General features: G+C 42.6%; 1 protein-coding gene across 2 annotated transcripts in view; it reads right to left on the reverse strand.

Annotated features, from left to right (window-relative positions):
* Positions 1-13,973, reverse strand: part of mnd (L-type amino acid transporter minidiscs) — a 96,425-nt gene that overhangs the window by 12,683 nt on the left and 69,769 nt on the right. For both annotated transcript variants that reach the window (XM_084589054.1, XM_084589053.1), the window contains exon 7: positions 11,908-12,057. In XM_084589054.1, the coding sequence (XP_084445180.1) occupies positions 11,908-12,057 (150 nt within the window). The remainder of the gene's footprint in view (positions 1-11,907; positions 12,058-13,973) is intronic.

A 13,973-nucleotide genomic window follows, 5' to 3' on the forward strand; every position in this document is an offset into this window, starting at 1 on the left:
GGTAATATAGATGAATTCTATAGTATTAATGAGAGGGTTGCAGGCATCGTAATTAGGCTTAATAAGCGGTATAAACTGAAGGTTGTACAGGCCTATGCACCTACATGTAGTTATGATGACCAGGAAGTTGAAAGCTTCTATGAAGATGTAAAATCGGCAATGCGAAAAGTAAAGACGCAGTATACTGTACTAATGGGCGACTTCAATGCCAAGGTAGGGAAAAAACAGGCAGGAGGCAAGGCAGTAGGTGACTATGGCATTGGTTCTAGGAATAGCAGGGGGGAGTTACTAGTTGAGTTTGCAGAGCGCAATAACTTACGAATCATGAATACCTTCTTCAGCAAACGGAAGAACCGAAAATGGGCATGGAAAAGTCCTAACGGAGAGACTAAAAATGAAATCGACCTCATAATGTGTTCAACCCCCGCCATTGTGCAGGATGTAGAGGTAATCGGGAAAGTTCGATGTAGTGACCACAGGATGGTGAGGTCCCGAATTAGCCTAAATCTGAAAAAGGAACGCAATAGATTAGTAAGAAAGAAACCCATCAACGAATTAGCGGTGAGGGGGAGGGCAGAAGAGTTCAGGATCTCGCTACAGAATAGGTATTCAGCTCTAACTGAGGATGGCGACATTACCCTAGAGGCAAGGAACAATAATTTCAGAGATATCATTACTGAGTGCGCGGTAGAAGTAGGCGGTAGGATAGTTAGAGAGGATACCGGTAAGCTGTCTAAGGAGACGAAAGATTTGATTAAGAAACGGCAGAGTATGCAAGCTTCCAATCCAACAGACCAGATCGAATTGGCCGAGATATCAAAGCTAATCAATAAGCGCAAGGTGGCCGATATAAGGAAGTATAACATGGAGAAAATTGAGCATGCTGTAAAGAACGGGGGAGCCTTAAAGTGGTAAAGAAGAAATTGGGCATAGGCAAAAACCAGATGTATGTGATAAGGGACAAGGCGGGCAACGTCATCACTAATATGGACAAGATAGTCAAAGTAGCCGAGGAGTTCTATACAGATCTCTACAGTAGCCAAAGTAGTCAGGACCGTAATGAGATTGGCGGTAGGGAAAAACAGTCAGACGTTCCACCAGTGACGAAGGACGAGGTCAAGAAAGCACTAGAAACTATGAAAAGGGGGAAATCAGCTGGAGAGGATCAGATAACTACAGATTTGCTGAAGGACGGGGGGGATATCGTGCTAGAAAAACTGGCCACCCTGTATACGCAGTGCCTGGTGTCATCGACGGTACCGGAAGCATGGAAGAATGCAAACATTATCCTCATTCACAAGAAAGGGGACTCTAAGGACCTTAAAAATTACAGACCAATCAGCTTACTGTCTGTTATGTATAAGGTATTTACTAAGGTAATCGCTAATAGAATCAGGACAACCTTAGACTGCAATCAAACAAAGGATCAAGCAGGGTTTCGGAAACGGTACTCTACTATCAATCATATCCATACCATCAATCAGGTGATAGAAAAATGCTCGGAATATAACCAGCCCTTATACCATTCATTGATTACGAAAAAGCATTTGACTCAGTTGAAACCTCGGCGGTGATGCAGGCATTGCGAAATCAGGGGGTAGACGAGCCGTACGTGAAAGTGCTGGAAGATATATATAGTGGCTGCACAGCAACCATAGTTCTGCATAAAGAAAGTAACAAAATTCCCATAAAGAAAAGTGTTAGGCAAGGAGACACAATCTCCCCAGTACTATTCACAGCTTGTTTAGAGGAAGTATTCAGAGACTTGGAATGGGAGCAGTTAGGGATAAGGGTAGATGGAGAATACCTGAGTAATCTGCGATTTGCTGATGACATTGCCTTGCTAAGCAACTCGGGAGATGAACTGCAAATAATGATTGATGACCTAGACAGGAAAAGTAGAAAGGTAGGCTTGAAAATCAATATGCAGAAGACTAAGGTAATGTTCAACAGCCTCGGGAAGGAACAGGAGTTTACATTAGGTAGCGAAATACTGGAAGTAGTAGGCGAATATATCTACTTAGGACAGGTAGTAACCGCAGATCCGGACCATGAAAAGGAAATAACAAGAAGAATAAGATTGGGATGGAGCGCATTTGGCAAGCACTCGCAGATTATGACTAGCAGCTTACCGGTATCGCTCAAGAGGAAAGTATACAACAGTTGCATCTTGCCTGTACTCACCTATGGGGCTGAAACGTGGAGGCTAACCAAGAGAGTTCTACTTAAGTTGAGGACAACCCAGAGGGCTATGGAACGAAAAATGGTAGGGGTAACATTAAGAGATAGAAAGCGTGCAGAGTGGGTCAGAGAAATAACTCAAGTTAACGACATTCTAGTGGAAATTAAGAAGAAGAAATGGACATGGGCAGGACATGTAGTGCGAAGAGAGGATAACCGATGGTCTCTGAGGGTAACAAACTGGATTCCAAGAAAAGGAAAGCGTAGCAGGGGGCGGCAGAAAGTTAGGTGGGCGGATGAGATTAAGAAGTTCGCAGGGGTCAAGTGGATGCAGCTAGCACAGAACCGGGTTAAGTGGAGAGATATGGGAGAGGCCTTCGCCCTGCAGTGGGTATAATCAGGCTGATGATGATGATGATGAAACTTTTCTAATGATTAATCGTGCAGGATTTGGCCCAGCACCATTAAAAGCCCCCTACACCCCATGCATGTACTTCAATATAAAGGATCGGTTTTAACGTGTTCACTGTGGCACATGCAACCGATGAATCACGTCATTTATTCATGCTGTGCGGTCACGAACAATGGAATGCATGATGAAGCCATGCTATGGGTCTTCTTGTGAGGTATTCGAAAGACAACCTCAAAATAATATCTGTCCCACTTATTTTGTGCGAGCCAGTACTCTTGGCTGCCCATCAAGGACAAGGAGTGGGCACAGCGCATCGACAATGGGCATGTTGCCTAACAGGCCCTTCTTCTGCCTTGTGCAGGTTCTACTGCACAGTTTTGCCGGATCGCCAGGCATCTTCGAGGAACCAGCTGTCGACACGTGCTTCTGTCAACAGTTGCCGCTGATGACGCATCGTCCCCTGCACATCAACTTCACGACTGGAGCGCTACCGTCGAACTTCCATGTGACATCAACAGATCTTGCTTTAAAAGACGTCCCGCAAGAATTCCTCTTCAGTGGGCATGGCGCATCGACAATGGGCATATTGCCTAACAGGCCCTTCTGCCTTGTGCAGGTTCTACTGCTCAGTTTTGCCGGATCGCCAGGCATCGTCGAGGAACCAGCTGTCGACACGTGCTTCTGTCAACAGTTGCCGCTGATGACGCATCGTCCCCTGCACATCAACTTCACGACTGGAGCGCTACCGTCGAACTTCCACGTGACATCAACAGATCTTGCTTTAAAAGACGTCCCACAAGAATTCCTCTTCAGTGGGCACGGCGCATCGACAATGGGCATGTTGCCTAACAGGCCCTTCTTCTGCCTTGTGCAGGTTTGTGGCTATTATTCTACCATTAAGAGAGACCACCTATTCCTTTTGGTTTTGCCGTGCCCACAAAAGTGCTTAGAAATTGCGTGTGATGCATATTGTGTGTGTGCGAATTATTGCTCTGTGAAGATGTAGAGTTGAATCCTGGCCCCGATAAACAAGGTACTCGTGAACTTTTGGAGAATTTGGTGGAAGGTCAGCATAAAATAACATCTGAGATAACAGCCCTTAGGGAACAGCAGGCTAATGTTCAAAAAACAGTCAATGATCTGTGCTCTAAATTTTTGGAATTTGAAAAACAAATAACACGTATAGACACCCTTGAAAACACGGTGCGTTCTCTTCAGAACAAGATTGACGACTTAGAAGATCGAAGTAGACGATCAAATCTGCTAGTGTTCGAAGTAAAAGAAGAATCCGATGAAAACGACGATGATCTTAAGCAAAAAGTACTTCAGGATATTTTTTTCGAGAAACTTGGAGTCTCATGTTCTTCTGTAGGAAGGATCCACAGGATTGGTAAGTCGGGGAAAACAAGACCCGTAATTGTCTTTTTCCAGGATTATAACGAAAAACAGAAAGTCTTGAAGAATGCGCATAAACTTAAAGGCAAAGACATATCGCTGCAATGTGATTATTCTCGTAACACACTCAGAAAACGCAAGCTCTTGTGGGAAAGTGCCAAACAAGAAAAGAAAGACGGAAGAAAGTAATTCTACTGAACGATAAGCTTCTTATGAATGGAACGCTGTACGCATGGGATGACGCCAAGAATGCACGAGTGAAGCTGCCAGGCCAGGCTTCCAGGCGAGAATCTGGCAGGTCAGATCATCAGAGCGGCTCGCAAACACCTTGACTTGCGGCTCCGAGTGATCACGTATTCAGACTAATAAACCTTAATGCACACAGTGTTCTAAACAAAACAGAAAAACTTGAGGCTATATTACTTGAATATGATCTGCACATAGCTGTAATTACGGAAACTTGGCTACGAGATGAGATTGATGACACAGACGTTTTTCCACCCGGCTATCAAGTATTTCGTTGTGACAGGCCTTCTCGTGGGGGTGGGGTGGTTCTTGTAAAAAACGGCTGTTGCGCATTTAATTTAAAGCAAATCGCTGGCCATGAAAGTATTTCTTTAAAAGCATCCTGTTGCGGTCAGTCTTTCCTAGTTTTTGCAGTTTATCGACCTCCAGATTCACCAGTAACATTCTTAAACGAACTTGCTGATCATATGTCTAGGTTTAAGGGTGACAGGATTATATTGGCGGGAGACTTCAACCTGCCAGGAATCGACTGGGATTGCCCATCTCTTGTTTCAGGCTTTGGTGCACATGCTGATAAGTTGTGTGACATAATGCTTTGTCGTGACCTGCAACAAGTTATCAGAGAACCAACACATGTGCAAGGTGATTCCACATCTGTGCTTGATCTTGTATTCTTGAGTCGTTCCACCCAGAATTTATCAGTATCGGTTGAATGCAGCTTGTCTGATCCCAGTATGATCCACATTTCATTTCCTGTGCGTGATATGAACAAAAATCCTATCGCTATAACAATTCCTTTCAAGGATTTTTCACATGCAAATGATGAAAGTGTACTAGATTATTTTGAATATTATCTTGACTTTTTTGATGAATCTGACGTTGTTGTATTATGAGAAAAGTTTAAAAAAACATGTTTCCACTGCATAGACAATTTTGTTCCGACGAAAATGAAGAAAATACGTAAAACAAATCCTTGGATCAATCAAAACATAGTGCATCTTACGAGGAAAATTAAACGGTTGAAACGGAGAGGAGCCTGCTTACCTATAATTCAAACTCTCAAATTGAACCTCACTGAAGAAATTCAGAAAGCAAAACGGTACTACTTTGAGCACACACTACCAGGATTTATTCATGACTCCCCTCAAAAGTTTTGGAATTATCTAGCAGAAAAGAAAAAGCCTATTAACCGTATTATACATGAGGGTGCAATTCTTGTTGACAAAACTAACATTGCTGAACACTTTAACAGGCACTTCCATAGTGTATTTTCAGTTCCAAATCCATGCAGATTGTGCAGTGATGCATTTTGTTTCCCTGATCCAGACATTGTATCTTTGCAAGGATTAACTTCACTGTTGTTGAATCTCAAGACTAAATCTTCTCCTGGTCCGGATAAAATCCCCAACATCTTTTTGCGTCGTTATGCAGAAATTATTTCTAAATTTCTTGCAATAATATTTTGCACCTCATTTGCCACAGGAAGGCTACCTCCCGACTGGAGAGCAGCTTGCGTTGTGCCTGTTCCTAAAAAGGGTGACATGGCATTTGTTGCTAACTATCGTCCCATTTCACTCACTTCCACATGTTGTAAATTGGCAGAGCATATTTTAGCTAATTATATAACCAAATTTCTTGATGACAATGGTGTACTCTCTTCTGCTCAACATGGTTTTAGGAAAGGTTTATCCACTGTGACCCAACTAATATCGGTTATCCACAGCTTTGCAACAGTCCTTAACCGCTCAGGGCAGGTCGATGCCATTTTTTTAGATTTTCAAAAAGCTTTTGATGTTGTACCACATGCAAAACTAATCTATAAACTTGAACTAATTGGTCTTCCTAAATTTGTAGTCACGTGGGTTTCATCATATCTCACCAACCATGTACAGTTTGTTAACATTGATGGTTATCACTCAAATCCATTACCAGTTACTTCAGGCGTTCCACAAGGAAGTGTACTAGGGCCGTTGCTATTTCTCATTTATATAAATGATATCGTTACTGTCATATCTGAACCAGTCCAAATCCGGCTCTTTGCTGATGATTGCATTTTGTTCAACGAAATAAATAGCCCTAAAGATCAAATTCTCCTCAACTCTAACCTCCAGAAAATTCACACATGGTGCAGTAGTTGGGATATGCAGCTTAATGCCGCAAAATCTGTTTTTATGAAAATAACCAACAAAGAACTAGTACATTCATTTCCATACACCCTTACATCGCATCCTCTTGTAGAAGTTCAGTTCAGTTCAGTTCAGTTCAGTTCAGTCGTTCAGTCGTGTCCGACTCTGCGTGACCCTATTGACCATGTCACGCCACGCTTTCCGGTCTCTCACTATCTTCCTAACATCACATAACTTCATCTGCAGTGCCTCGAGGATGCCATCTAACCATCGCGTTCGCTGCCTACCCCTTCTCCGGCAACCCTGAACCTTTCCCAACATCAAATCTTTCTCCAGCGACTCCTCTCTTCTCATCAGATGACCAAAGTACCTGAGCTTTAACTTTAGAATTTGACCCTCCAATGAGCAGTCAGGGTTTATGGTCGACAATATTGACTGATTTGATCTTCTGGCAGTCCAAGGAACTCTCAAGAGTCTTCGCCAGCACCACAATTCAAACGCGTCAATTCTTCGGCGGTCAGCCTTTTTCACAGTCCAACTCTCGCATCCATACATCACAACTGGAAAGACCATAGCACGAGTTATACGGATCTTGGTTGGCAGACTAATGTCTCTGCTCTTTACTAGGCGGTCAAGGCTAACCATTGCTCTCTTTCCCAGAAGCAGGCGTCTCCTAATTTCATGGCTGCAGTCTCCTTCCGAGGTAATCTTGGAGCCCAAGAAGAGAAAATCTGTCACAGCTTCCACTTCTTGTCCCTTGATGCTCCAGGACTTGATAGGGCAAGACGCCATGATCTTTGTCTTTTTAATGTTCAGTTTAAGCCCAAACTTCTCACTCTCTTCTTGTACGCGCATCAGAAGTCTCTTGAGTTCCGATTCACTTTCTGCAATTAAAGTGGTATCATCCGCATATCTAAGGTTGTTGATACGTTTTCCAGCAATCTTCACTCCAGCTGAAGACTCGTCCAGACCGGCATTCCTCATGATGCACTCTGCATATAGGTTAAATAGGCAGGGCGACAGTATGCAGCCTTGCCTCACTCCTTTCTCAATCGGAAACCAATCAGTAAGACCATGCCCAGTTCTGACTGTGGCCTCTTGCCCTTCATACAGGTTCCTGAGGAGACAGATGAGGTGAATTGGAACTCCCATCTCTTGGAGAGCTTGCCACAATCTGCTGTGATCTACGCAGTCAAACGCTTTCACATAATCAATAAAGCAGAAGTAGATGGGTTTCTGGAACTCTCTTGCTTTTTCCATGATCCAGCGAAGGTTGGCAACTTGGTCTCTAGTTCCTCTGCCCTTGCGAAACCCAGCTTGCACGTCCGGAAGCTCCCGATCCACATACTGCTGCAGCCTACCTTGGAGGATTTTCAACATCACCTTGCTAGCATGCGAAATAAGCGCGATCGTGCGGTAGTTGGAACAATCCTTGGCACTGCCTTTCTTTGGAATGGGGATGTAAACTGACCTCCTCCAATCCTGTGGCCACTGCAGGGTTGTCCAAATCTTCTGACATAATGTATGCAGAATGTTAACAGCGTCATGGTTGAGGTTTTGAAGCAACTCAGCTGGAATGCTATCAATTCCGCTAGCTTTGTTCTTAGCAAGGCTGGCTAAGGCCCATTCAACTTCACTCTTCAGGATGCCCGGCTCAAGATCAGTTATCACAACCGTCTTATGTTGGGTTTGTACATTCGAGTCCTTCTTGTACAGTTCTTCTGTGTATTCCTGCCACCTCTTCTTTATCTCTGCGGCTTCAGTGAGGTCCTTGCCTCGTTTGTCCTTTATCACGCCCATCTTAGCACAGAAGCTTCCTTTGATTTTATATTCTGTAGAAGTTACAGAATATAAATACCTTGGTGTTACCACAACTAACAATCTAAGTTGGAACAGTCATATTGCCAATACATGCTCATCCTCCTACAGAAAACTTGGCCTTCTTCGCCACAAACTTAAAAATGTCCCTTCCAAGGTAAAGCAGTTAGCATACTACAGCCTCATTAGACTCAAACTAGAGTATGCTTGTACAGTCTGGGATCCTTATACCAAGAAGAATATTGTGGCATTGGAGGCTATCCAACGGAAAGTCGTACGCTTCATGTTTTCAAAGTACCGCACATCTGACTCTCCCTCCATTTTAATGAATGAGAACTCCATCCCACAATTGCAAATACGAAGAAAAATTCAGAGACTAAAGTATCTATTTTTGCTAAAAACAACAAACTTGCTATGAGCCCTGAACCTTACCTTACGCCCCTTACAACACGTCCAACAAGACATCATCATGCACAATCTGTAACTCCGTATAAAGCCAAAATCAATGCATTTAAGTATTTTTTTTCCCTCGTACTGTTGAAGAATGGAACAAGCTACCTTCTGATGTAATAATGTCCATTGAATCTATTGATAAATTGCTGGCGTTTTAACCATAGTCGTGTTTCATATTGGTGTATATTTTCTTGTAAGTGTTGAACATGTCTTATCGTAATTTGCTTGTCACTTGTGTTTAGTATGTTACTTTTGATGAATTCATATTTTATTGCATTGTATTCTTTTCGCCCCTCCTGCTAGGGCCCAGTTAGGGCCTGCAGTATTTGGTAAATAAATAAAATAAATGACTTAACCCACCAGTGACCCACACTGCAGTGAATGTATCAAACCTTTACTGCTTACATTATATATAATGCAGCATCAAGCACCATGATTTAGCAGATACAAATTTCTGTTGCTAACTACGAGCCAACGGGTCAATTTCTGGTCATGGAGCTATATTTTGATGGAGAAAAAAAAATTGAAATCATCAAACTTTTGATAAATTGGTGCACATTTAAAAATACTACATGATCAAATTTGTTCTGGAGCTCTCCATTATGGCATGCATTAGTCTCTGGTCATTGTACAAAAAAAAAAAAAAAATCCAGTAATATATAAAGTGCAGCAGTATGAACTTTCCTACAGAATGCAAATTGGCTAAGCAACTGGAAAATCAGCAGTAAAGAATCAAGTTAATTAACCATGATAAGAAATGGAATAACTGTCTTTAACAACTGATGTGCACAGTTACACTCATGGTTGTTTTGCCAAATCCATGGATGTGCAATTAAGGGTTCATTTTGTTACCACATAGAGCCATTTTTTTGGACACTGAATATTAGAGCATCTCAGTTATTCAGACTGCTTTAAACAGTACATAACATTATACAGTTAGAGAGGTCCACTTTTTCAGACTACTTGATTACCTGAACTTTCTTTTTGTCCACATGTAAGTTATAATCGGTAGAAAACTATGCCTAACGCTGATCTGTTCCATAACCCAACATTTAGGTGCATAAGTTATCCATAACACATTGAAGGGTTTGGCCTCATGAGTGAACAGAACCATTCCACCTACATTTTAATATAGTAAATAAATGTATTGAAAAAGAGTCTTTCGAAATATTTATGCCATTTTTTACTCTGCCTTACACAGATAAAAACAAGCTAGGCACAAATTTTTTTCAGCTTCAGGAACACAGATATACAGATGAAAAAATATATATACATATTTTTCAATATAAACTCATCATCAGCTAGACTGTACACAACTGTATACAGCGACTCTTGAGCAGCCACTCGAGCTTTCGCCAAGGGCAGGATAGACAAGACGATGCTACAGATCTAAGGCGGAAGTAACATCACCGATCACTCCATCGTATGGTTCCCGGCACACATGGGCAGCTTAGGGGGTGGCCTGCGGAATCTCAATGAGATCGCACACGAGGCGGCGCGAGGACTCATCGACCGCGTCCCTCCAGTTTTCCCTGCTACTCCACATATCGAGTATAGAGATCAATTATTCATGTACAACGAGCTCACTAAGCACTTTTATCTAGGCAGACGAGCATTTCCCCTCCCGGATAAGAAATTAACCCGCAGCCAATCAGTCACATTACGCTTGCTCCAAACGAACTCATACCCCAACCCCTGGCGCATGAAGCACATCGATCCAGACTACGACGGACAACATGTGTGTGAACGGTGCAGTGACCGTGTAGACTTAAACCATATGCTGTGTGATTGTGCATCGAGCGACGCCTACGCCAAGAACAAGGAACGTTGGGACAAAGTGTTAAGAAGTGCTTCACTACATGATCAGCTTCGGGCTGTCCAGGAGGACCGCGCGGCGGCGAAGAGCTTCGGGCTCTCTGTGCCGACGTGGGAATGCCCTCTACACCTGGCACCTTGAGTGTCCTCCAGGACCCCTACTGTGGGAAATAAAGTTTTACCAAACCAAACCAAAGCTAGACTATACCCACTGCAGGGCAGCCCTATCACTCCAATTAACCTGGTCCTGTGCTAGCTGCATCCACTTGACTCCTGTGAACTTCTTAACCTCATCCGCCCAACCAATTTTCTGCCAACCCTGCTGCACTTTCCCTTCTATGGAATCCAAGTGGTTACCCTTAGTGACCATCGTTTATCCTCTTTTCACACTACACGTCCATTTCTTCTTCTAGATTTCCACTAGAATGTCATTAACGAGAGTTATTTCTTTGACCCACTCCGCATGCTTCCTATCTCCATTTCCATTGCGTAGCTCCCCGCGTTGTGCTCAATTTAGGCAAAACCTTTTTGTTAGCCTCCATGTTTTTGCCCCATGAGTGCGCACCAGTAACATACAGCTGTCATATATTTTCGTTCATGATCTGAGAGTACTTGCCAAATTCACTCCATCTCAATCTGATTCTTCTACAGTTATTTCCCTTTCATATGTTCCGGAACTCCGGCTACTACCTGTCATAGGTAGACATATTCCTTTCCACTTCCAGCACCTCCCTACCAACCATAAACTTTACAGCCTTCTGCATATTAAATTTAAAGCATACCATTTTCCTTTGCCTGCAGAGATCATTAATTAATCCTTCTTTAAAAATACAAAGTAGTACCAATACGCACAAAGTAGCAAAAACTAATAGTACAACTGTTAACTATTACCATGGCATATACATATATATTACAGCTTAGTAGACTACTGCACAAAGCTCCAAACCCATTCAGATGATAAATTATACCTAAAACTGTGCAGAACTAGGTTACCTATAGTACAAACATGTCCGAAAATATATCTCGTAAAATAATGAAACAATTTAGAAAACCAATCACTATGCTTCTTGTCAGGCTACTAATTTTTGGCTACCAATACTTTATGATCTAGTAAATTTTTGCAAGTTCAAGGCACTGATGAAGTTACCAGTTTAGTTCTATCTCACCACCTCTTAAATAATCTTTGCCTTTTTTCTGCTCCTAGGTCACCAGTGGACATGTCCATTCTCATCCTCCCGGAACAAGCATTCAGCAGACTAGTTGCAAAGTAATCAAACAACATTTTTACTTCACATTAACATTTGAAACCCCTGATGCCCTTGTGCATATTTCACCAGTTTAAATATAACATTATAAAGATACACCATTCTGCACACTTCTCTTACATAAAAAAGCTCTACAATTTAACAGCAGCATGCGAGCTGAACCCTCAGAATACTGAATCCAAAAGGACTTTCATACCTTAATTGGTCGTTTTGTATTAGGCTGTTTTATCCTAAGCCAGAGAAGTCCACCTACAGACAGCATGATGAACATGGCCTCGCTAAAGGCAGTGTACGTGATGAGAACAAACACATCTGTGTTTGTCAGGTACAGCAGGCTGAGAAGGCACTGGAAGTGTCAGAGAAAAAAAGTGCAGGTCATTCATTAAAAAAAAAAATTTCAAATCCCTCGAAATAATTTTTTTTTATTTTCTTAAAATGTACGATATACTCCTATTGCACACTATATAGTAAACAGAGCAAATCAACTACTTCATGGAAATTTTCACAGAAATATTTCAACACTACCAAGCAAAATCTTAAGCTAGAACTTCTCGCATAACATACTGGCATATTCCACATCCAGAAGTAAAACATAACAGACCAAGCCTGAACTAACCAAAAAAAAAAAAAAAATGCACAGTAGAGTCCTACAATAGTGGAATCTCTTCCTTTTATACTGGCTTTCAACAAAAGGTGTGATGGTTATGTCACAGCGGAAAAAATTATCAGAGCTAAAGCGGTAGGCTAAAACTTATCCCTCTTTGCTTGAAATTATGTTCCTTTTTTTTTAAAAAGTCTTCTGAGCACTTCACCCATTCTGAGACGTTACCTGCCTGGTTAATGCAAAGCACCAACAACACAGTTAAATCAGAACAAATGGCTAAAACAAAAGAATGGCAATCAGCAGTGAACACTGCGTGACATCTCACTAAACATGCACATCACAACCCATCATGGAAAGATACCAATAACTGTTTATTTTTATTTATGGCGCTGAGTTTGCGACACAGCATAAAAGGTGGTGGTGGTGGTGGTGGTGGTGGTGGAGTTACAAAAATGTGTGCAGTCCAGACATGTGTAAGAAGTCACATAAACTGCGTGCATAAATGTTCTTCGTTATCCATAAGTGGAAATGGGAGTCATTAGTTGGTGAAAGTGGAGAATGGTGTTGTGCATAAGTGAAGTTCCTGGGAATGTCCATATTAGATGCTGGACAGTGTTGCCGCAAGCGGGTGCTTCGCAGTGTGGGCATTTGAGTGGAACTGGTATTCTAGCACTTTGCCACTGGTGTCGAACTGCGGGTTTAAGGGCCACTCCGACTCTCAGCCGTATCAGAGAGACTTCCTCCACCATTGATAGATTGGGGAGAAGGGGGTACGTACACGGCGGAATGAGAGCATGTGAATGCTGCCCAAGGGATGCTGAACACGTCAGATGGACCAGAAGTGGATCTGGTGTCAAGGAATCATGAAGAGGTTGTGCCACATCTGTTGCAGGAGGAAGCACGTCTGCTGCAATGTTATTGAGATCTGTGTTATCTTGAACCCAGTGAACGAATATAGTCATTGGGTAACAGTGACAAGCAGCATGTATAGCCTGTGTGACGCTAAGGGTGCTGCGGACTTTTTTTATATGCTTCAGGGCTTCTTTCAAGTCAGTCATTATGTGAACCTGTTTATACATGGGGTCGGCAGGTAATGGCATTTAAGATAGCTTGCAGTTCGAAGGCAAAAAGCGATTTGGTATCGGTAATTTAGGTTCGACTGGTGTTCAGGCGAGGGTGTGTCGAGATTATAAAAGCAGATGAACCAGCCGTTGGGGTTACGGTTGCATCTGTGTAAAGAATGCAGTCATCAGATGTTGTGCAAGAAGCTGGTGGGAATGCTGATGAGAATTCTGTGACTTCTAGTTTAAAAGAGGCTTATTAGAAGTAAGGTGGCAGTAGTCCCATGGAGGCGGCTGATGCTCGAATTCAGGACGAAGGGAAGCTTTTGTTGCTCTGTTTGTCTGTCGTTGGGCAGTGAATTCTGCCAACATGTTGAGGTGGGCGTACTCCTGAAGCAGACGAACAGGAGCTGCTCAAGGCAGTCCAGTAACGATTTGCATGGCTTCGTGGTTAAGTGTTGAGTGCCTCAAGTGTGGACCATTGTTGTTTTGTCAATTTTTGAAACTGTGTCTTATATAGGAGCCGAGGTTGAAAGAAAGCACGAACAAGTCGGCGAGCAGTATCTGAGCGGGCACCACCAGAACAATTTGCTATTC

The sequence above is a fragment of the Amblyomma maculatum genome, chromosome 1 (assembly GCF_055883805.1).
Source record: "Amblyomma maculatum isolate TAMU_Amacu chromosome 1, ASM5588380v1, whole genome shotgun sequence".
Lineage (NCBI taxonomy): Eukaryota > Metazoa > Arthropoda > Arachnida > Ixodida > Ixodidae > Amblyomma > Amblyomma maculatum.